This window comes from Zophobas morio, unplaced genomic scaffold (genome assembly GCF_036711695.1).
Source record: "Zophobas morio isolate AGI-343-1 ecotype UQ-CSIRO unplaced genomic scaffold, CSIRO_AGI_Zmor_V1 ptg000054l, whole genome shotgun sequence".
Classification (NCBI taxonomy): Eukaryota; Metazoa; Arthropoda; class Insecta; order Coleoptera; family Tenebrionidae; genus Zophobas; species Zophobas morio.
The window spans coordinates 837396-862672 of NW_026972159.1; the positions used below are offsets into that span (position 1 = coordinate 837396).

The window sequence follows — 25277 nt, forward strand, 5'->3', positions numbered from 1 at the left end:
TGCAAATCGAAAAACTCAAAGGAAAAATTGAAATTGGAAAAACAAAAAATTATAAAATCGAAACAGTGAAAAATCGAACAATCAAAAAAATTAAGAAAATAAAAAATTTAAAACTCGTGAAATTGAATAAAAAAATTGCAAATTTTAAAAATTGAAACATTGAATTGAACAAGTTGGAAAATCGGAAAACGGAAAAATTTAAAAATGAAAACTTGCAGAGATGCATATGGAAAAAAAGAAACAAAAAAATGAAAAATTGTAAACCGAAAAACTGAATACATGATAAATTGAAATTGGAAAAACAAAAAATTATAAAATCCAAACACTGAAAAATCGAATAATTAGAAAAATAAAGAAAATAAAAAACCGAAACAAGCTATTGCAAATCCGAAAATTGAAAAAATGAAAAATTAAAAATCAAAAAATTGAAAACTCGTGAAATTAAATAAAAAAACTGCAAATTCTAAAAATTGAAACATTGAGTGAAACAAGTTGAAAAATCGGGCAAAAGAAAAATTTTAAAATGAAAACTTGCAGAGATGCATATGATAAAAAAAGAAACAAAAAAAACCGAAGAATTGCAAATCGAAAAATTGAATAAACGAAAAATTGAAATTAGAAAAACGAAAAATTATAAAATCGAAACACTGAAAAATCAAATAACTGAAAAAATAAAGAAAAAAAAAACCGAAACGTAACGTTGCTAACCGAAAAATTGAAGAAATGAAAAATTAAAAAGTCTAAAAATTGAAAACTCATGAAATTAAATCGAAAAACTGCAAATTCTAAAAACTGAAACATTGAATGAAATTAGTTGGAAAACTGGAAAATGGAAAAATATAAAAATGAAAACTTTGCAGAAATGCATAGAAACAAAAAAATAAAAAATTGCAAATCAAAAAATTGAATAAACGAAAAATTGAAATTCGATAATCAGAAAATTATAAAATTGAAACACTGAAATATCGAATAATTGAAAAAAAAATAAATAAAAAAGCGACACGAAACATTGGAAGTCGAAAAATTGAAGAAATGAAAAATTAAAAAATCTAAAATTTGAAGCATTGAATGATACAAGCTGGAAAACCAGAAAGCGGAAAAATCTCAAAATGAAAACTTGCAGAGATGCAAGTGTTAAAAAAACGAAACAAAAAAATGAAAAATTGAAATTGGAAAAACAACGAAAATAAAAAACCAAAACGAGAAAACTCGAGAAACACGCATGTATGTCTCTAGAAACAAAATCTAGAAACAAAATCCCTATGAAGGAAGAGCGTTTTTACGTGTGATTCAATTAAGCGTATAATTGGTTGCATATGCATTTATTTAGTATAATTCGTAGTTTTAATGAAATTATTCTTATTTTTTTTTGTTCCGCGCATTCAATTTCTACACTTTTTCTTTCTTAACGATTTTTTTTAAGAAAATTCTTTCTATCGCAATATTCTGCGTAACTTTTCGTTCTAAATTTTTTTTTGTAGTTGTGTTTTCGTAACAGAAAGAAAGTTCTCCATTTAAATAAATAAAAACAACATTAACATATTAAATTAGATACGAATACTTTATTTTTTACTAGAAACAGCACAGATTATTTTAACAGCAAACTAAACGAAACAGTTTTAATTAGGACCCATTGTAATTTAGACAGACTTTGAATGAACAAGGTTTGTTAAGTAATCTTTTTCGTTCGAAACACTGAAACGGTCTTTAATGTATTGTTTTTGAGGTTAAAGTTTTAATCCTTGGCAAACTTTTCTCTTAATTACAAAAGTTATTCCGTGTTCAGTGAGTCAATAGTAATTAGAGTATGGTAATTTCCTAATAACAGCGAATCTCACTTTGATTATCGTTTCAAGTTTTGTTAAATTAAACATGGAGCAAAAATAACGTTCCTCTACAAATCAATTAATTAAAAGTTTTTGAGCACAATCGCACTTTATTCGCAATTAGACTGCGTAACTCCAGAACTTCCGCCTCTATTAATTTATCACTAGAACTTCCACCACCGCTACAACTTCTCATATCTAATTTCTAAACAAACAGCTTTTATTCCTGTCGTTCTGTTGCAAACATGCCTGTTAAACCCGGCTGTAAAGCGAAATAGTTCCACCACAGGCGCCGACTATTTAGTTCTTGAGAGAGGCGCCGAAACGCTTAGTCCACTACACCTCCGGTTAATTCCGGGGAGGATTTATCGCACCTGGCGCCCCCTCGTAAACCCCCGTGTAATCGAGTCCGCATAAACCGTGATTTTGGCTTTGAAATGAAAATGCTCAAATAAATTTGGACAAAAGGCGATGGAGCGATTTGTATTTGAAGGCAGGACGCATCTAATCAAGTTTGATTGTGTGTGAAGTTAAAGCTTGTCTCATTTATATCCCCGCTTCTTTTAAATTTAAATTCCTTTCAGCTGGATCCGAATTTAATTTACTCTTTTATTGTTGGTAATATTAAGCCGCGGAGAGTTAGAGCTACTTAAACTAATGCAATTCCAAATCAAATTCGAGACTTGCATGCAAGGTACGGTTAATTGCTTCGGAGGCAGATTGAATGGTTCGGAAGAAAAGAATTTCGATTGTGGGTTTTGGGGGAGTTGACGTGTGGAAATTAGAAAGGAACGGAATTTTATTTATTATTTTTATTAGGGGAGGAAATTAGAAAATTCCTGCATATTTTTCAGTGATGGTTTGTTAGATACGTTTTATTTGAGCTGGTTTTATTTAATGTCGGGTTACATTTTTTAAGTCTTAAATCGCATAAAATATTTTACAACCAGTTTTCATGTTTTTTGTCTTTGCACCACTATTTTTTTTTTATATATTTCCAATTTCTGTTTTATTTCTCCAGCGTAAGACTGGAGATTCTTAGGGACTCTGAGTGTTTTCTTTTTTTAAAGAATATAAAAGAATCTCTGGGGCTCCTTATGTTTCGCTTTTGAAAGAATTTGAAAAGATCTTAGGCACTCCTGGTTTTTTGTTTTTTAAAGAATCTGAAAAAAAATTAGGGACTCCTTATATCATTTTATTTAAAGAGTGAATGGATTTTGTCTCCGGCCAGTGTTTTATTTTCGAAAGAATTTGAAAAAATTTGGAGATAATTTGAAAAAAATCTCCGAGACCATTCACGAAATTCTTTCAAATTACTTCAAAAACCAGACAAAGGATTCCAAGATTTTTTCAAATTACTTACAAAACCAGATACAAGAGCTCCCTAAGATTCTTTTAAACTACTTAAAAAATAAAACAAATGTGATCCTTGAGATTCTTATAAGCTACTCCAAAAATCAGACACAAGAGACTTCCGATATTCTTTCAAACTACTTCAAAAACAAAACAAAAGGGGTCCCTGAGACTCTTTAAAATGTTTCAAAAACCAGACCCAAGGAGTCTCTGAGAACCTTTCAAACTACTTCAAAAACCAGACACAAGAGGTCCCCGACATTCTTTCAAACTAGTTCAAAAATAAAGCAAAAGGGGTCCCTGAGACTCTTTAAAATGTTTCAATAACCAGACTCAAGGAGTCTCTGAGAATCTTGCAAACTACTTCAAAAACCAGACACAAGAGGTACCCGAGATTCTTTAAAACTACTTTAAAAATAAAACAAAAGCAATGCCTGAGATTCTTTTAAATACCTACTTCAAAAACCAGATTTAAGGAGTCTCCGAGATTCTTTAAAACTACTTCAAATCCAAAACAAAAAGCATCCTCGAGATCTTTTGAAAGTACTGCAAATACCAGATGCAAGAGGTCCCAGAGATTCTTTCAAACTACTTCAATACAAAACAAAAGGCGTCCCTGAGATTCATTCAAACTACTTCAAAAACCAGACACGACAGCTTTCCGAGATTCTTTCAAACTACTTCAAAAATAAAACAAAATTCGTCCCTGAGACTCTTTAAAATGTTTCAAAAACCATACCCAAGGAGTCTCCGAGAATCTTTCATACTACTTCAAAAACCAGACACAAGAGGTTTCCGATATTCTTTCAAACTACTTTAAAAACAAAACAAAAGGGGTCCCTGAGATTCTTTCAAACTACTTCAGAAATAAAACAAAAGTAATGCCTGAGGTTCTTTTAAATACTTCAAAAAGCAGATCTAACAAGTCTTCGAGATTCTTTAAAACTACTTCTAAACCAATACAAAAGAGGTCCCCGAGATTCTTTCAAACTACTTCAAAAATAAAACAAAAGAAATGTCTGAGATTCTTTTAAATACCTACTTCAAAAACCAGATTCAAGGAGTCTCCGAGATTCTTTAAGACTACTTCAAATCCAAAACAAAAAGCGTCTTCGAGATTTTTTTAAAGTACTTCAAATACTAGATGCAAGAGGTCCCAGAGATTCTTTCAAACTACTTGAAAACAAAACAAAAGGCGTCCCTGAGATTCATTCAAACTACTTCAAAAACCAGACACGACAGCTTTCCGAAATTCTTTCAAACTACTTCAAAAATAAAACAAAAGTAATGCCTGAGATTCTTTTAAATACTTACTTCAAAAACCAGATCTAAGGAGTCTCCGAGATTCTTTAAAACTACTACAAATCCAAAACAAAAAGCATGCTCGAGATTTTTTTAAAGTACTTCAAATACCAGATGCAAGAGGTCCCAGAGAGTCTTTCAAACTACTTCAAAACAAAACAAAAGGCGTCCCTGAGATTCATTCAAACTACTTCAAAAATAAAACAAAATTCGTCCCTGAGACTCTTTCAAATGTTTCAAAAACCATATCCAAGGAGTCTCCGAGAATCTTTCATACGACTTCAAAAACCAGACACAAGAGGTTTCCGATATTCTTTCAAACTACTTTAAAAACAAAACAGAAGGGGTCCCTGAGATTCTTTCAAACTACTTCAGAAATAAAACAAAAATAATGAATGAGATTCTTTTAAATACTGCAAAAAGCAGATCTAACAAATCTCCGAGATTCTTTAAAACTACTTCTAAACCAAAACAAAAGAGGTCCCCGAGATTCTTTCAAACTACTTCAAAAATAAAACAAAAGTAATGCCTGAGATTCTTTTAAATACCTGCTTCAAAAACCAGATTTTAGGAGTCTCCGAGATTCTTTAAAACTACTTCAAAACCAAAACAAAAAGCATCCTCGAGATTTTTTTAAAGTACTTCAAATACCAGATGCAAGAGGTCCCAGAGATTCTTTTAAACTACTTCAAAACAAAACAAAAGGCGTCCCTGAAATTCATTCAAACTACTTCAAAAACCAGACACGAAAGCTTTCCGAGATTCTTTCAAACTACTTCAAAAATAAAACAAAATTCGTCTCTGAGATTCTTTAAAATGTTTTAAAGGCCATACCCAAGGAGTCTTCGAGAATCTTTCATATTACTTCAAAAACCAGACACAAGAGGTTTCCGATATTCTTGCAAACTACTTCAAAAACAAAACAAAAGAGGTCCCTGAGATTCTTTCAAACTACTTCAGAAATAAAACAAAAATAATGCCTAAGATTCTTTTAAATACTTCAAAAAGCAGATCTAACAAGTCTCCGAGATTCTTTAAAACTACTTCGATACCAAAACAAAAGAGGTCCCCGAGATTCTTTCAAACTACTTAAAAAATAAAACAAAAGTAATGCCTGAGATTCTTTTAAATACCTACTTCAAAAACCAGATCTAAGGAGTCTCCGAGATTCTTTAAAACTACTTCAAAACCAAAACAAAAAGCATCCTCGAGATTTTTTTAAAGTACTTCAAATACCAGATACAAGAGGTCCCAGAGATTCTTTCAAACTATTTCAAAACAAAAGGCGTCACTGAGATTTATTCAAATTACTTCAAAAACCAGACACGACCGCTGTCCGAGATTCTTTCAAACAACTTCAAAAATAAAACAAAATTCGTCCCTGAGACTCTTTAAAATGTTTCAAAAACCATACCCAAGGAGTCTCTGAGAATCTTTCATACTACTTCAAAAACCAGACACAAGAGGTCCCCGACATTCTTTCAAACTAGTTCAAAAATAAAACAAAAGTAATGCCTGAGATTCTTTTAAATACCTACTTCAAAAACCAGATCTTAGGAGTCTCCGAAATTCTTTAAAACTACTTCAAAACGAAAACAAAAAGCATCGTCGAGATTTTTTTAAAGTACTTCAAATACCAGGTGCAAGATGTCCCAGAGATCCTTTCAAATTACTTCAAAACAAAACAAAAGGCGTCCCTGAGATTCATTCAAACTACTTCAAAAACCAGACACGACAGCTTTCCGAGATTGTTTCAAACTACTTCAAAAATAAAACAAAATTCGTCCCTGAGACTTTTTAAAATGTTTCAAAAACCATACCCAAGGAGTCTCCGAGAATCTTTCATACTACTTCAAAAACCAGACACAAGAGGTTTCCGATATTCTTTCAAACTACTTTAAAAACAAAACAAAAGGGGTCCCTGAGATTCTTTCAAACTACTTCAGAAATAAATCAAAAGTAATGCCTGCGATTCTTTTAAATACCTACTTCAAAAACCAGATGTAAGGAGTCTCCGAGATTCTTTAAAACTACTTCAAAACCAAAACAAAAAGCATCCTCGAGATTTTTTTAAAGTACTTCAACTACCAGATACAAGAGGTCCCAGAGATTCTTTCAAACTACTTCAAAACAAAACTAAAGGCGTCCCTGAGATTCATTCAAACTACTTCGAAAACCAGACACGACAGCTTTCCGAGATTGTTTCCAAGTACTTCAAAAATAAAACAAAATTCTTCCCTGAGACTCTTTAAAATGTTTCAAAAACCGTATCCAAGGAGTCTCCGAGAATCTTTCATTGTACTCCAAATACCAGACACAAGAGGTTTCCGATATTCTTTCAAACTACTTCAAAAACAAAACAAAAGGAGTCCCTGAGATTCTTTCAAACTACTTCAGAAATAAAACAAAAGTAATGCCTGAGATTCTTTTAAATACTTCAAAAAGCAGATCTAACAAGTCTTCGAAATTCTTTAAAACTACTTCTAAACCAAAACAAAAGAGGTCCACGAGATTCTTTCAAACTACTTCAAAAATAAAACAAAAGTAATGCCTGAGATTCTTTTAAAGGACTTCAAATACCAGATACAAGAGGTCCCAGAGATTCTTTCAAACTACTTCAAAACAAAACAAAAGGCGTGCCTGAGATTCATTCAAACTACTTCAAAAACCAGGCACGACAGCTTTCCGAGATTCTTTCAAACTACTTCAAAAATAAAACAAAAGTAATGCCTGAGATTCTTTTAAATACTTACTTCAAAAACCAGATCTAAGGAGTCTCCGAGATTCTTTAAAACTACTTCAAATCCAAAACAAAAAGCATCCTCGAGATTTTTTTAAAGTACTTCAAGTACCAGATGCAAGAGGTCCCAGAGAGTCTTTCAAACTACTTCAAAACAAAACAAAAGGCGTCCCTGAGATTCATTTAAACTACTTCAAAAATAAAACAAAATTCGTCCCTGAGACTCTTTAAAATGTTTCAAAAACCATATCCAAGGAGTCTCCGAGAATCTTTCATACTACTTCAAAAACCAGACACAAGAGGTTTCCGATATTCTTTCAAACTACTTTAAAAACAAAACAAAAGGGGTCCCTGAGATTCTTTCAAACTACTTCAGAAATAAAACAAAAGTAATGCCTGAGATTCTTTTAAATACCTACTTCAAAAACCAGATCTTAGGAGTCTCCGAGATTCTTTAAAACTACTTCAAAACCAAAACAAAAAGCATCCTCGAGATTTTTTTAAAGGACTTCAAATACCAGATACAAGAGGTCCAAGAGATTCTTTCAAACTACTTCAAAACAAAACAAAAGGCGTCCCTGAGATTTATTCAAACTACTTCAAAAACCAGACACGACAGCTTTCCGAGATTTTTTCAAACTAATTCAAAAATAAATCAAAATTCTTCCCTGAGACTCTTTAAAATGTTTCAAAAACCAGATCCAAGGAGTCTCCGAGAATCTTTCATTCTACTCCAAAAACCAGACACAAGAGGTTTCCGATATTCTTTCAAACTACTTCAAAAACAAAACAAAAGGGGTCTCTGATATTCTTTCAAACTACTTCAAAAATAAAACAAAAGTAATACCTGAGATTCTTTTAAATACCTAAAATACCTACTTCAAAAACCAGATTTAAGGAGTCTCCGAGATACTTTAAAACTACTTCAAAATCAAAACAAAAAGCGTCCCCGAGATTGTTTTTAAGTAGGTTAAACACCAGACACAAGAGGTCCCCGAGATTCTTTCAAACTATTTCAAAACAAAAACAAAAGAGGTTCCTGAGATTCATCAAACCACTTAAAAAATCAGACACGACAGCTTCCCGAGATTCTTTCAAACTACTTCAAAAATAAAACAAAAGTGGTCCTTGAGATTCTTTAAAATGTTTCAAAAACCAGACCCAAGGAGTCTCCGAGAATCTTTCAAACTACTTCAAAAACCAGACACAAGAGCTCCCCGATATGCTTTCAAACTACTTCAAAAACAAAACAAAAGGGGTCCCGGAGATTTTTGCAAACGACTTCAAAAATAAAACAAAAATAATGCCTGAGATTCTGTTAAATACCTACTTCAAAAACCAGATCTAGAGTCTCCGAGATTCTTTAAAACTACTTTACACCAAAATAAAAGGCGTCCCTGAGATTTTTTCAAACCACTTTAAACACCAGACACAAGAGGTCCCCGAGATTCTTTCAAACTACTTCAAAACCGAAACAAATGTGGTTCCTGAGATTTATCAAACCACTTAAAAAATCAGACACGACAGCTTCCCGAGATTCTTTCAAACTACTTCAAAAATAAAACAAAAGTGGTCCTTGAGATTCTTTAAAATGTTTCAAAAACCAGACCCAAGGAGTCTCCGAGAATCTTTCAAACTACTTCAAAAACCAGACACAAGAGCTCCCCGATATGCTTTCAAACTACTTCAAAAACAAAACAAAAGGGGTCCCGGAGATTTTTGCAAACGACTTCAAAAATAAAACAAAAGTAATGCCTGAGATTCTGTTAAATACCTACTTCAAAAACCAGATCTAGAGTCTCCGAGATTCTTTAAAACTACTTTACACCAAAATAAAAGGCGTCCCTGAGATTTTTTCAAACCACTTTAAACACCAGACACAAGAGGTCCCCGAGATTCTTTCAAACTACTTCAAAACCGAAACAAATGTGGTTCCTGAGATTTATCAAACTACTTCAAAAACAAAACAAAAGTGTTTCCTGAAATTCTTTAAAATGTTTCAAAAACCAGACCCAAGGAGTCTCCGAGAGTCTTTCAAACTACTTCAAAAACCAGACACAAGAGGTCCCCGAAATTCTTTCAAACTACTTCAAAAACAAAACAAAACAAGTCCCGGAGATTCTTTCAAACCACTTCAAAAATAAAACAAAACTAATGCCTGAGATTCTTTTAAACACCTACTTCAAAAACCATATCTAAAGAGTCTCCGAGATTCTTTAAAACTACTTCAAATCCAAGACAAACGGCGTCCCCGAGATTTTTTTAAACTACTTCAAACACCAGACACAAGAGGTCCCCGAGATTCTTTCAAACTATATACTTCAAAACCAAAACAAAAAGGGTCTCTGAGATTCATCAAATTACTTCAAAAATTAGACACATCTTCCCGAGATTCTTTCAAACTACTTCAAAAACAAAAAAAAGGCGTCTCTGAGATTCTTTAAAATGTTTCAAATACCGAGAATCTTTCAAACTACTTCAAAAACCAGGCACAAGAGGTCCCCGACATTCTTTTAAACTACTTCAAAAATAAAACAAAAGTAATGCCTGAGATTCTTTTAAATACCTACTTCAAAAACCAGATCTAAGAAGTCTCCTAGATTCTTTAAAACTACTTCAAAACCAAAACAAAAGGCGTCCCCAAGATTTTTTTAAACTACTTCAAACACCAGATGCAAGAGGTCGCCGAGATTCTTTCAAACTACTTCAAAACTAAAACAAAAGTGGTCCCTGAAATTCATTCAAACTACTTCAAAAACCAGACACGACGATTTCCCGAGATTCTTTCAAACTACTTCAAAAATAAAACAAAAGTGATCCATAAGATTCTTTCAAACTACTAGATAAAAGCAATAACTGAAATGGAGACCGGGTGGGTGGGCGGGATTAATAATACGTTCTTCTGTATAGTGGGAATGGGAACTACTTAATGGAACGTAGGCTGTAAAAAAAAGGAAAAAAAGGCCTAATCGTAGTTTGTTTGTTACACTATTTGCGATAAGATTTATTTGTTATTTCAGATGAAAAAAAAGAGAGAACGGGTGGGTGGGCGGGGCTAAGTGTAACATTTTCCGACAGAGTCTTTCATAAGCAAAGAGTAGCCCCGCCCACCCACCCCGTCTTCATTCTAGTGAATACTCTTTCTATTGTTAATTAATGACAACGTTATTATTTTATTACAATCTTACGCAAATCTATTAAACCGTTGGTAAGATAATAGATAAATTATTTAACAAAGTATCTGGTAAGGATTAAGCTGTGTTAAATAAGCATACAAACGTGAGAATCATATTTAAAAAACAAAATTACTGATGCTCCTCCCACTTGCAAACGCTCCATCTTAATAAATCATTTCATTGGCCCGAAGAACAGGGGCGGCGTTTACAATTGAATCTCCCTGTGCCTACTACACAATTTATTTGTTTATTATTTTAGTGTAAACACTGACGACAAATCGTGTTTCGAAAAAAAAGGAAAATTTAGTAAAAATCAAATTTTATAAAAAAATGTAATCCTAGATTATTATTTGCCAAATAAATTCAACTTTTGTCTCAAAGCCAATAAAATCACTGATAAAAAGGAAATAGCGGTGGGTGGGCGGGGCTACCTTTGACTTTGTTTTAAATCTGAGATTCTACCGCTTCTCAAAACAAAACAGAATTCAATTCCCATTTTACGGTAAATAAAATAAGTTATGGTAAACATAGTTTTGAATTTTGTTTTCAAAATTTTAACATTGGTTTTCATTAAATCTTTAATTTCTTTTAATCCAACGAGTTTATTTCTGTTCAGTAAAGATCCACCTTTCATTCGAAATAGATAAAATAATTCACTAATTGTATGTTTTTCTGTAGAGTGAGAATGGAAACTAATTAAACGTAGGCTGCACAAAAAAGAAAAAAAAACTGTAATCGTAATTTTTTTGTTACACTATTTGCTATAAGATTTATTTCTTATTTCAGATGGAAAAAGCATAGGAGAACGGGTGGATGGGCGGGGCTAAATTTAACTTTTTCTATAGTCTTTTATACACAAGCAATAGCCCTGCCCACCCACCCCCTTTTCATTTAGTGACGACTCTTTTTATTGTTAATTAATGACAAGGTTATTATATTATTATTAGATTCTTAGGTAAATCTATTAAACCCTTGGTGAGAAAATAGATAAATTGTTAAACAAAGCTGCTGTTAAGTAAGGATACCGATGTGAGAATCATATTTTAACAAGTAAAATTACCGGTGCTCCTCCCACTTGCAAAAGCTCCACCTTAATAAATCATGTCATTGGCCCGGAGAAGATGGGCGGCGTTTACAATTGTACCACATCGTGTCTACTTTGCACACTTTATTTGTTTATTATTTTAGTGTAAACGCGGACGGTAAAGTCGTTTTTCGGAAAAAAAAAAATTTAGCAAAAATCAAATTTAAAAAAAAAAATTAATCTTGTAAGATCGGTCAATAAAATTCAACTTTTGTTTCAAGGTCAATATAATCACTAATGAAACTACTTCAAAAATAAAACAAAAGTGATCCCCGAGATTCTTTCAAACTACTTAAAAAAAAAACACCTTGGTGTTTTGCTTTTTAAATAATCTGAAAGAATCTTTGAACCCACTTGTGGACTCTTTTTTTCAAGAATGTGAAAGGAACTTGGGCCCACCTAGTATTTTATTTAAGAAACAATCTAAACAAATCTGGGGATAATTTGAAGAACTTCTAGACTCCTGATATTTTGATCTTGAAAGAGTTTGAAAGAATTTGAAAGAATTCCGGGGAGTCCTAGTTCCTTTTTTTCCTTTTCTTTGTCTGCCTCCCTAGTGTTTTATTTTGGAAAGAATCTAAAGAAACCTGGGAATAATTTGAAAAAACCTAGATTCCTGATATTTCGTGTTTGAGAAAGTCTGAAAGAAAATTTAATTCCCAGAGGGGAGAAAAATTGTGGTTTCGAATTTTACGGATTTTTTATTTTTGAATTTGTATTGTTATTGACACGACAATCGGTACGCATTTAAATCTTATCTGTGTAACAAATCCGGTGTAATATTTATATTTCCAAGCTATCAGTAATAAACTCAATCAATAAAATCAGTTTAAGTAAATAAGTAAAACTGGTTTAGTTATCTAGTAAAAATAGATATCTAATAAAAATCTTCTCGACAAACATTTTGAAAAAAATTTAAGCTGTGTTGCAAAACTAAAACTGTTTGTATTAAATTACACACAACTCTGACCCGAGTTCTTTCGTTTGTTTTCAATCGATAAACACACGAAAACTATGTCCATTTGGAGTTGGATTATTTACGTTAAATTTCAACAATTGAAGAATTTCTGCAACTTTTTCAGAAATATTTTTTTCTTGTAGTAGTTGAAATAAAGATTGATGATACAAAAAATCGTGGTTTAAATTTTTTCGAAGCCAAAGTAAACTAGAAATCTGGAAAGTGCCTTTTGACATTTGTAGAAATCGATACGGGTGAAGACGCACGCGCCCAGAAGCGGCGGCGCCTAAACCATTTCCACACAGCACCTAATTACACCGAGTCCTTTTATTTTGCTATCAACCGATTGTTTACTACTTTTAGTGTAAGCTGTTTTCGTCCATCTAAGTGATTTATTAACATAATCGACTCGAAGAAAATTAATTAAAACTAAACGAACACCGTTACAACACCCTTAAGTAAAATGTGCTATTTTTATCCATCGCCGCCTAATTACTGAACTACTATGTGATTGATCAACTCTCGGTCTTTATTTAGACTTGTGGCGTCAGTCATAACAAATGATTCAGGTGAGTAAATAATTTATCGTTAGGGTGTTGCCACCGCGGCTCGCGTGTGTTTCTCGTCCTCGCGATCCCACTGCGCTGTTGACCACCAGACACTTTTGATTAGTCTCCGGAGATTTATCTCGCCATAAACACAACAGCTTAAAAATAACCTCGTTATCGTTTTTCAATAATGACAGCGTCAGCCGCTCGCATGTCCCCTTCGTTTCCCCAGCAACCGCCGACCAAGGTACCTTGGCCCCGCCGCCCAGAATTCTCACTGCTTGGGTCTGCTTGCAGGGATCATGCCGCCTATGGAACATAAGCATTCTGGCTGTCGTCTTCCTCTCCATCTACAACATCATCCTCACCCTCAAGCTCATGTACAGCCCCGAGTGCCCCCGCCACGCGCCCGTCCGCCCGCCGCTGAAGGCGGCCAAGTGCGACCCCCAGCGGCCCGCCTACTCCAAGAACGAGCCGATCTTCCGGCTGGATCCGCGCCTCGGCCGCTGGGACGCCCGCCTCCAGTACAAGCTCTTCGACAACATCCTCGTCGGCGAGCGCTTCGCCTCCCTCAGCGACGTCCACCGCACCTGCCTGGCCACCCAGAGCTCCCTCGAGAAGATGGCCTCGTTGATCGAGGTGAGCGCCAACTGGGACGGGCCCATCTCGCTGGCGACGTTCGCCGCCAGCGACGACGAGCTCAGCGCGCTGCTGCTCTACATCCTGTTCCTGCGGGAGTGCAACGCCAAAATCCGGGAACAAGTCAGTTTTCACTTCGCTTACCCTAAGGACCGCCGACCAAAAAACGTTAATATTGATTTAGATAGGCTCGCGGAGATGAGCTGCGCCAATCCGATCTCGGCGCTGCAGCACTTGGTCAAGCAGTACCTCACGAGTACCACCAAGTGGCGCAAGAAGCTGCCGTACCCGCAGAACCACCTGAGGAACCTAGCCCGGAAGAACTGTCAGAGTAAATTCGTCTTCCTGACCGATGTGGATATTATTCCTAGTAGGGGGATGGCGGAGAAGCTGGATGTGTTTCTGGAGACGGCGAAGTGCGCCGGATTGTGCGCCTACGTCATACCCACGTACGAGATCGACGAGAGGGTGCGATTTCCCCCGAATAAGACTGAGCTAGTGAGGCTAGCGAATAAGGGCCTAGCGAGACCTTTTCACCATAAGGTTTTTATTTACAACCAGTTTGCTACGAATTTTACAAAGTAAGTGCGAAGGGTGTGGAGGGTCGGTCTGACGGAGGTGTTGCAGGTGGCAGAACACCGCGGATCCGGTCCAAGAGGTCCACGTCAGCCATACCGTCACGAACTTCGAGTTCCTTTACGAACCGTTCTATGTCGCTCCGGATACGGTTCCCCCGCACGACGAGAGGTTCGTGGGGTATGGATACACCAGGAACAGCCAGGTGGGTTCAGCCAATCATAAATCTCCACTTGTCAATTTGTCACGTCGCTAACTCCTTAGTAGTAATAAAGCAGAAATCCCCAGACGCTATCTAAAGCACCAAATAAAATCAAAATTTCATTATAAATCACACCAAATAAGCTGCTCCTTATCGCCAATAACATTTTCAATTTTCACCTTTTACAACCACTTGACATCCCAGACGATAAATCTTTCAATTTTCGCCAGATTAAAGCCTCGATACTTGTAGGTTAATAAAACAAAGATCTACACATACATTTTGGTGGTGAATAATGAACTATGAAATTTTCCAAGCGAAGTTTCGGGATTAACGTTGAGCTCCATAACACGTCTTTCAAACTAAATAATACATTGAAAAAATCTCGGATCGTGTAGCGAAAGTTTCGGGCTGGTGTTGAAGTTTTTAGAAAATCTACGCCGTGGTATTAATAATCTAAATCTCGACCTCTAAACTTGAAAAACTCTGAGAAGCTTTCGAATTTAAATGGCGAAGCTTCACAAATTATGAAGCGGGGTTTTGGGATTAAGGCTAGATTTTAAAGTAAAAGCTTTTGAATTTGGGCAAAATCCTCGCTGAATGAAGTTTCGAGTTTGGAAAATTATTAGCGAAGTTTGAAAAAGTTTTCGAACTCGTGTGCGGGTCTGTATTTAAAATTGTGTGCAAAGTTGGATTGAGTATATTGATACACGTTTCTATATCAGGGAAAAAATTGACCCTTGATCTATCTTTTGATACGGTTTTGACCTTTGACATAAAATAAGTTTTAGTATGAATTTAACTAACGACGAAAAGTGCACTTGTGGTGTATGAATCCGTGTTGAGTTTTCACCTTACAGATCCAGGTTTTTGGAAAAAAAATGAAAATTGTGTAGCAGCGGTTTGCTATTTAATTTTGAAACTGCAAAAGCGAATGCTCCCAAAAAATTGATAACGTTATCTCAAAATTTTGCCGAATAAATCCTATCTGAAATAACCAAAATATTATGACTCTATACATGTAGTTTATCAGTGCACTCATAGTTTTTACAATTATTTACACAGGGCGACTCAAAAAATTAATGAATTTCCCGAAAATTTGGAAATACAGTACTGTTAAACTCACATGAAACAGACGCATAGCATGCTTTTTTTACACTTACTTTAATATTACATTAATATTTTTATTTTAACTTATAAAGGTTATCACAATTTTTCGAAAAATCTGGATTTATTTTCCTTCCACCAATTTCTTGATATCCCAAATTTTCATTTTTCCTTTTTCTTTGATTTTGCAATTTTTTGTTATCACAATTTTTCGTTTTTTTATTTTGTTACAATCTTTCAATTTTTCCATTTTTCCATGTTTCGGTTTCATAAATTTTCGTTTTTGCAACTTAAATTTTTTCAATTTTTCAGTTCATCGACTTCCAAATTCTTGATTTTTATTTTTCATTTTCCCGATTTTTGATATTTCTTTTTCTCGATTTTATATCACGATTTTTCATTTTTTCTTTTTCCTTGATTTTACAATTTTTTGTTATCACAATTTTTCGTTCTTTCATTTTGTTTAATTTTTCAATTTCTCCATTTTTCCATGTTTCGATTTCATAATTTTTCGTTTTTGCAACTTAAATTTTTTCAATTTTTCAATTTATCGACTTCCAAATTTTTTACTTTTTCGTTTCTTCAGTTGAAATTCCCAATATCAAATCTCATAATTTTTCGAAAAATCGGGGTTTATTTACATTCCACCAATTTCTTGATTTAATAATTTTTCATTTTTTTTTCTTTGATTTTACGATTTTTTGTAGTTACAATTTTTTTGTTTTTCTATTTTGTTTAATTTTTCCATTTTTCCATTTCTCCATGTTTCGGTTACATAATTTTTCGTTTTTGCAACTTAAATTTTTTTAATTTTTCAATTTATCGGCTTCCAAATTTTTCGCTTTTTCGTTTCTTCCGTTTTTCATTTTTCGATGTTTCAGTCTCGTGTTTCCTCAATTTTTCAAGTTCTTGATTTTATTTTTCATTTTTCCAATTTTCCATTTTTTTTAATTTCATTTTCTCGATTTTATATCATGGTTTTTCATTTTTTCTTTTTCCTTGATTTTACAATTTTTTGTTATCAAAATTTTTGTTTTTTTCATTTTGTTTAATTTTTCAATTTTTCAATTTTTACAACTTAAATTTTTCAAAATTTTCGATATTTCAATTTTTTGTTTCCTTAATTTTTCTGGTTCTTGTTTTTTATTTTTCATTTTCCCGATTTTTAAACTTCATTTTTTCGATTTTATATCACAATTTTTCATTTTTCCTTTTTCTTTGGTTTTACAATTTTTTTGTTATCACAATTTTTGGTTTTTCCATTTTGTTTAATTTTTCAATTTTTTCATTTTCCATGTTTTGGTTTCATAATTTCTTGTTTTTGCGTCGTAATTTTTTTCAATTTTTCGATATTACACTTTTCCATTTTTTGTTTTTTCAATTTTTTGTTCCCTAAATTTTTCAACTTCTTGATTTTTATTTTTCGTTTTCCCGATTTTTTAAATTTAATTTTCTCGATTTTATATCACAATTTTTCATTTTTCCTTTTTCTTTGATTTTATAATTTTTTGTTATCACAATTTTTCGTTTTTTCATTTTGCCTAATTTTTCAACTTTTCCATTTATCCATGTTTCGTTTTCATAATTTTTCGTTTTTACCATTTAAATTTTTTCAATTTTTCAATTTATCGACTTCCAAATTTTTCATTTTTTCGTTTATTTAGTTTTTCAATTTGCAATTTTTCATTTTTGTGATATTTCTATATCCTCGTTTTTCATTTTTCGATATTTGAATTTTTTGTTTCCTCAATTTTTCAAGTTCTTTAATTTTATTTTTCATTTTCCCAATTTTTAAATTTCATTTTTTCAAATTTATATCACAATTTTTCATTTTTCCTGTTTCTTTGATTTTACAATTTTTTTGTTATCACATTTTTTCGTTTGTTCATTTTGTTTCATTTTTCAATTTTTCCATTTTTTCGTGTTTCAGTTTCATAATTTTTCGTTTTTGTGTGTTAAATTTTTTCAATTTTTCAATTTATCGACTTCCAAATTTTTCACTTTTTCGTTTCTTCACTTTTTCAATTTGCAATTTTTCAGTTTTCCAATTTTTTGACATTACAGTTTTTCATTTTCCGATATTTCAATTTTTTGTTTCCTCAGTTTTTCAAGTTTTCCAGATTTTTTAAATTTCGTTTTCTCGATTTTATATCACAAATTTTCATTTTTTTGTTATCACAGTTTTTGGTTTTTCAATTTTGTTTAATTTTTCAATTTTTCCATTTTTCCATGTTTTGGTTTTATAATTTTTCGTTTTTGCGTCCTGAACGTTTTCAAATTTTCAATTTTTCGATATTACACTTTTTCATTTTTTGTTTTTTCAGTTTTTTGTTCTCTCAATTTTTCAACTTCTTGATTTTTATTTTTCGTTTTCCCGATTTTTTAAATTTAATTTTCTCGATTTTATATCACAATTTTTCATTTTTCCTTTTTCTTTGAGTTTACAATTTCTTTGTTTCACAATTTTTCGTTTTTTCATTTTGTTTAATTTTTCAATTTTCCCACCTTTCCATAATTTTTCGTTTTTACAACTTAATTTTTTTCAATTTTTCGATTTATCGATATTACACTTTTTCATTTTTTCTTTTTTCAGTTTTTTGTTCCCTGAATTTTTCAACTTCTTGATTTTTATTTTTCGTTTTCCCGATTTTTTAAATTTGATTTTATCGATTTTATATCACAATTTTTTATTTTTCCTTTTTCTTTGATTTTATAATTTTTTGTTATCACAATTTTTCGTTTTTTCATTTTGTTTAATTTTTCAATTTTTCCATTTTTCCATAATTTTTCGTTTTTACGACTTGATTTTTTTCAATTTTTCGATTTATTGAATTTCAAAATTTTCACTTTTTCGTTTTCTTCAATTTTTCAATTTTGCAATTTTTTCCATATTATAGTTTTTCATTTTTCGATATTTCAATTTTTGTTTCCTCAATTTTTCAAGTTATTGATTTTTATTTTCCATTTTCCCGATTTTTTTAATTTCATTTTCTCGATTTTATATCACAATTTTTCGATTTTTCCATTTTTCCATATTTCGGTTCCATAATTTTTCGTTTTACAACGTAAACTATTTCAATTTTTCAGTTTATCAACTTTCAGATTTTTCTATTTTTCGTTACTTCAGATTTTCAATTTTGCAATTTTTCGATATTACAGTTTTTTATTTTTCGATATTTCAATTTTTTGTTTCCCCAAATTTTCAAGTTCTTGATTTTCATTTTTCATTTTCCCGATTTTTTAAATTCCATTTCCTTGATTTTATGTCACAATTTTTCTTTTTTCCTTTTTCTTTGATTTTATAATTATTTGTTGCCACAATTTTGGTTTTTCCATTTTGTTTAATTTTTCAATTTTTCCATTTTTCCATAATTTTTCGTTTTTACGACTTAATTTTTTTCAATTTTTCGATTTATCGACCTTCAAAATTTTCACTTTTTCGTTTTCTTCAATTTTTTTTTTGCAATTTTTTCATTTATAGTTTTTCATTTTTCGATATTTCAATTTTTGTTTCCTCAATTTTTCATATTATTGATTTTTATTTTCCATTTTCCCGATTTTTTTAAATTTCATTTTCTCGATTTTATATCACAACTTTTCCATTTTTCCATTTTTTCGTTTTTCCATATTTCGGTTCCATAATTTTTCGTTTTACAACTTAAACTTTTTCAATTTTTCAGTTTATCAACTTTCAGATTTTTCTATTTTTCTTTACTTCAGTTTTTTAATTTTGTAATTTTTCGATATTACAGTTTTTTATTTTTCGATATTTCAATTTTTTGTTTCCCCAAATTTTCGAGTTTTTGATTTTTATTTTTCATTTTCCCGATTTTTTTAATTCCATTTTCTTGATTTTATGTCACAATTTTTCTTTTTTCCTTTTTCTTTGATTTTACAATTTTTTTGTTATCACAATTTTTGGTTTTTCCATTTTGTTTAATTTTTCAATTTTTCCATTTTTCCATGTTTTGGTTTCATAATTTTTCGTTTTTGCGTTCTAAATTTTTTCAATTTTTCAATTTTTCGATGTTACACTTTTAATTTTTTGTTTTTTCAATTTTTTGTTACCTCAATTTTTCAATTTCTTGATTTTTATTTTTCGTTTTCCCGATTTTTTAAATTTGATTTTCCCGATTTTATATCGCAATTTTTCATTTTTCCTTTTTCTTTGATTTTATCATTTTTTGTTATCACAATTTTTCGTTTTTTCATTTTGTTTAATTTTTCAATTTTTCCATGTTTCCATAATTTTTCATTTTTACAACTTAATTTTTTTCAATTTTTCAATTTATCGACTTTCAATTTTTTCATTTTTTCGTTTTCTTCAATTTTTCAATTTTGCAATTTTTTCATATTACAGTTTTTCGTTTTTCGATATTTCAATTTTTTGTTTCCTCAAGTTTTCACGTTCTTGATTTTTATTTTCCATTTTCCCGATTTTTTAAATTTCATTTTTTCGATTTTATATCACAATTTTTCCATTTTTCCATTTTTCCATATTTCGGTTCCATAATTTTTCGTTTTACAACTTAAATGTTTTCAATTTTTCAGTTTATCAACTTCCAAATTTTTCACTTTTTTGTTTCTCCAGTTTTTCAATTTTGCAATCTTTCGTTATTACACTTTTTCGTTTTTCGATATTTCAGTTTTTTGTTTCTTTAATTTTTTAAGTTCTTGATTTTTATTTTTCATTTTTCTGATTTTTTGAAATTTCATTTTCTCGATTTTATTCATCACATTTTTTTTGTTTTTTCGTGTCCTTTATTTTTTCAATGATTCTTTCAATTTTACAACTTTCCCTTTATTCAATTCTTCAAATTTTCAATCTTCGTATTTTCCATTCATTGATTTTCCAGTTCTAAAATTTTTCATTTCTCAATTATCCGATTGTCCGAAAAACTGGAAAACCCAAAAATTATAAAATCGAAAAATTATACAATCGTTAAAACTGTAAAGTTGAAACCAGACAAAAAATTGAAAAATCGAAAGTAAAATTTTTTAAAAATTACAATTAATTATTAGGCATATATTTAAAATGATAATTAGGAAAATTGCAAATCAAAAATTGAGGAACCGAAAAATTTAAAAATCGAGAAACTGAAAAATCTAAAATCGGAAAAACGAAAAAAAAGAAAAACTATAAAATCATCAATGTTCTGATTTTATAATTTTAATAACGAAAAATTAAAATTCTAAAATTGAAAATTCGAGAAATTTTTAATCGAATAATTGCAAAATCTAAAAGTTGAAGAAACAAAGAATGAAAATTCGAAAAATAGAAAAATTGATGAAACGAAAAATTATAAAAGTTGAATTTGAAAAAACAAAATTTATAAAATTGAAAAATTAAAAAAATGAAGAAAATAATAAACCGAAACGAAAAATTGCAGATCAAAAAATTGAAAAATTAAAACCTGGAAACTCGAAAATCTTACATCGAAAAATTGCAAATCGAAAATGAAAGAACCAAAAAAAGGAGAAATTGAAAAATCGAAAATTTGATGAAACAAAAAAATATAAAAATCAAATTTGAAAAACAAAAAATTATAAAATCGAAAAATTCAAAAAACAATGAAAATAATAAAAATGAAATGAAAATTGGAGAACTGAAGAATTTTAAGTTGAAAACAAAAAAATCGCAAAGAAATTTTATAATTTTTCAAAGAAGCGCGATTTTTGTCTTCAACTTTTGCTTTTCCAAATTTTGGCTTTTAAGCACTCGAAGCTCTGGTTTAAATTTTGGATTTCAAGTCCATTTTTCCAAAAATCCTGTAACTAGAACCGAATTTTTAACCACTGCTCTTCCAGGTGTACGAGATGTTCGTCGCCGGCTACGAATTCCTGGTCCTCTCGCCCATCTTCACCTGCCACTGGGGCCTCCAGGTGAAAAAAACCCGCCCGCCGTGGAGAGAGCACCAGAACAACCTAAACCGGAAGCAATTCGACGGCTTCAAGAGAGAAATTTTTGCCAAATACGACAAGGACCCGCTAAACATGATGTCAAAACGAAAGAATTGAACCACTTTGTTTACTCATATCACACAGTACAGTTTCAGTTATTACAAGCAAATATTTTCTTTACAATAAAATATCTCAAAGTAATTATATATTAGTGACATTTCTAACGAAATCTCTGAGGGTGGAAACCCTGGAGTAGACACCGGGGTAGTTGGGGCGGGCGCAGCCGAAGCCCCAGGACACGATCCCGGCGAGGAGACCGTCCACGACCATGGGGCCTCCCGAATCCCCCTGGCAAGCGTCCTTTCCACCGCCTTCTTCCATAGCGCAAACCATCCTCTCGGTAACGACTGCGTCTTGACCATAATCCCTCTGACAGTCCTCGTTACTGACCACTGGGACTTGTACCACTTGGAGCTCCGAAGAGGGTCTGCCTTGTTCGGATAGGGTACCCCATCCGGTGATGGTGGCTTGCGCACCTGGAGCTATGGGGAAGTCGTTGGGTACGAGTTTAATCGGGGACGCGGTGGCTCCAAACGTTATCGGGGTTTCCAGTTCCAGGATGGAGATGTCGAAATCCAGAAGGTTGTAGTTGAAATTGGGGTTCTGGTGGATTTTTTTTACTGTGAAAATTTCTCCGTGGGCTGTAGTGACGTTCGAACCAACCCTAACCGTTATACCTTCCTCCTCCACACTAAAATTTTTGATTTATTTGTGTTTATAAGTACTTAAGTGACAATTTAGTACCCATTGGTGCAGTGAGCCGCAGTGACGACGTAGTTGGGACTGATTATGGAGCCTCCGCACGATGGGGCGCCGTAGAAAAGAACACCCACCTGGTAGGGGTACTCCTCAATGGTTGTAGGTCTTCCACCCACTATCCTGTTGTCGAAATTTTTTCCCGGTGCCCCTAAACACAAAGTACCCAATAAAAACCCAATAACCGTTTCGACTTACCATTGGCAGCCAGCACCAGACACAAAACCAGAAAAGGAAGCATGATTTCTACTGACTTGGTACCGAAAAATTTCTCCTTATATAGTGGTTAGTAGTCGTTTCGAAACTTCTTCAAGTGAAAACGGTTATCAATTGAAATTAGGGTGTATAAATACGAACACAATGGAATGCAATAAATTTAGGTGAAACAATTAAATAAGCAATGTTTGCTTAAGGGAACCTCGAAAAAATGGAGTTATTATAAAGCGTGATTCAAACTTTTTGAAGATGTTTATTTTGATAAGGGGACGATTTACAAATATGAATTTTTTAAACGTTGTAGACGATCTTGGTGATGTAATTTACAAAAGAGGACACTTTTGTGTAGACTCCGGGACTGTTGGACTGGACGCACCCGTTCCCCCAGGACGTTATCCCGACTAGAGTTCCTGCAATAACGAGGGGTCCTCCTGAGTCTCCCTGTTGAAAAATGGAATAAGTAGCGTGACCACGAAATTTTTTGGTAGTACCTGACAAGTATCTTTACCACCTTGCAAGTACCCAGCGCACAACATATTTTCAGTAATGTCGTCCCGGTTTAAACGGGCACACACGTCCCTGTTGATGGTAGGTACTTCCACTTGTTGGAGTTCAAGTGGTACCGGACCATCCTCTGCCAGTTTCCCCCATCCAGTAACCACTCCGATTTCGTTATCACCAACTGGGTCACCCTCAAGCGGCAACCCTATTGGTTGAACACCGTCCCCAAGAACGAACGAACTTTCCACTCTCAAAACAGAAATATCACAATCGTAGGTGTTTTCGTCGTAGTCTGGGTGTTGGTAGATCTTTGTGACTGGTTTGACTTGTCCACCTTGATCCTTGTACGTAGAACCAGCCCGTACTAGAAGAAATCCAGGTAACATTCTAGAAAACGTCGATCAGTACAAGGTACTACTTTGTGAGAAGGTAGTACTCATCGGTGCAATGGGCTGCTGTTAGAACGTACTGGGTGTGAATTAAGGCGCCTCCACAGAAATGGGTGTCGATGTAGATCAACGAGACTTGATATGGAAATTCTTCGATGACTGTGGGCTCACCACCAACGATTCGAACGGTTATGTCAGGTACGAAAGCAGCCGGTACTCCTGGAAAAAATTGAGTACTACGGTTTCAAGCTTGTGGTAGCTGAAGAACAAACGAAACGGTTAATTTTTGAGGGTTTATTAAACAATAATTAATTATTATTAACAATAGTGTCGATGTAAGTTCTAAAGTATTGCACTTTGGTGTAGACCCCTGGGCTGTTTGGTGCGCCACACCCATCGCCCCATGATGTGATTCCTATTAAAGTGTTTCCATAAACAAAAGGACCACCCGAATCCCCCTAGAAACGACTATAGTATAATCCAGACACATTAGACAAATTATAGGTACTTCACACGTATCTCTCAACCCTTCCACATATCCCGCACAAAACATCCTCTGTGTCACACTACCACCATAAACCAAATCACAATTAGCTGCATCAACAGTCGGTAAATCGACTTCTTGTAGTTCCAGTGGTACCGGTCCGTCTTTAGCCAAGCGACCCCACCCAGTAGCAGTACCAACAAGACCACCCGGTATATCATTTGCGTTTTGTGTAGGTAACCCAATGGGTGCCACCGTATCACCAAAACTTAGCCCATCTGCTAACCTCAAAATAGATATATCGTAATCATAAGTGTCAGAATTGTAATTTTGGTGTATAAAAATCTGAGACACTCGTTTTACTTGTCCACCTGAATTAGCTTGAGTGGATCCAGCTCGTACCAGTAAGACTGACGCTGAAAATCTGGGTTGTTCAGTGTAGGAACTGTGGGTAGTCTTGGGGACTTACCCATGGGTACAATGGGCGGCTGTTAGTACGTGGTACGAGTTAATGATGGTACCGCCGCAGTTGTGGGTGTCGATGTAGACAATAGAGACTTGGTAGGGGTGTTTTTGGATTGTGGTGGCTTTACCACCGACGATTCTAGGTTTGGAAAGTTTTCCATCTGAGTCTGGAAGTGACGTATTCTTGTATAGGTACGACCGGAATTTGGCGAAACAAAGGTTAAAACGGATTAGTAGATAAGTGATTGTTAGTTATCTATTAATGTCCTCGATATTGTCTACTTGAGTACTTACTTCCAAGAATACCGCTTTAGTGATACTTAAATCGTGGCGACAGAAATATTTTCCTATTGTTTTTGGTAACAGAGGAAACAATTAAATACTTGAAACAGGAAAGGTCAAACCGTACTTTTAAGTGGTAGTACTCGGACACTTACCCGTGTAGAACAAGGTACTCAGCAACAACCAAACGAGAACACTTGTCATTTTTCTATATCTGTTCGCACGATTTTTCGCAGTTGACTTTGGGTACTACTCGCAATCAAATATACTCATGCTCCTATTGATACAGTTTTTATCGATATGAAAGTAATCTCGACAGGAACTTCCCAATTTTCGTGTGTAATCTCTTGGGAAAATCGACTAAATTTCAGTGTAAATTTTTATTTGTTTAGATTGTTATCGCGATTTTGTGCTTGAGCAAGTTTCCGGGGTTTGCTTTTTCGCTGCAAAGTTTAGCAACAGCTAGTTGAGTAAATTTTGATTAAGTGTAATTAGGTTCCATCAAAGTCAATAAAATGAAGTTTACGATTAAAGTTTAATTTATGTTGCGATTAACTATTAAAGAGGGAAGTTTTAATGAATTAATCCTCGGCGGTGTATGCAAAAAGTGCGGGAAAAGTTTTTTTGTGTGGTTTGTCGCTATACAGGGTGTCCTAGGTGTGATAGTAATCCACTATTGCACAAAAAGTGCCTCAAAATTCTCGTATGGTCA

At 33.2% G+C, this 25277-nt stretch overlaps 2 protein-coding genes across 4 annotated transcripts; one reads left to right on the forward strand and one right to left on the reverse strand.

Annotated features, from left to right (window-relative positions):
• Window positions 1-12724: 12724 nt before the first annotated feature.
• On the forward strand, window positions 12725-21618 carry LOC135142911 (beta-1,4-glucuronyltransferase 1). 3 transcript variants are annotated; one of them, XM_064074725.1, is made up of 5 exons: window positions 12725-13008; window positions 13285-13749; window positions 13811-14207; window positions 14254-14407; window positions 21320-21618. In XM_064074725.1, the coding sequence occupies exons 2-5, from the start codon at window positions 13290-13292 to the stop codon at window positions 21527-21529; spliced, it is 1221 nt and encodes a 406-aa protein (XP_063930795.1). In that variant the 5' UTR covers window positions 12725-13008; window positions 13285-13289; the 3' UTR covers window positions 21530-21618. The 3 variants fall into 3 exon arrangements, with proteins under 3 accessions (XP_063930795.1, XP_063930794.1, XP_063930793.1); XM_064074724.1 differs by having other exon boundaries at window positions 13285-14207; XM_064074723.1 differs by lacking the exon at window positions 12725-13008 and adding an exon at window positions 13129-13234 and having other exon boundaries at window positions 13285-14207.
• On the reverse strand, window positions 21526-24862 carry LOC135142778 (transmembrane protease serine 9-like). Its single transcript, XM_064074525.1, has 10 exons — window positions 24721-24862; window positions 24288-24450; window positions 23843-24242; window positions 23648-23792; window positions 23382-23553; window positions 22936-23332; window positions 22742-22885; window positions 22427-22508; window positions 22217-22379; window positions 21526-22163 (listed from the first exon to the last, which is right to left on the reverse strand). Exons 1-10 carry the CDS (start codon window positions 24767-24769, stop codon window positions 21614-21616), a joined length of 2265 nt encoding a protein of 754 aa, XP_063930595.1. The 5' UTR covers window positions 24770-24862; the 3' UTR covers window positions 21526-21613.
• Between the last annotated feature and the right edge of the window lie 415 nt (window positions 24863-25277).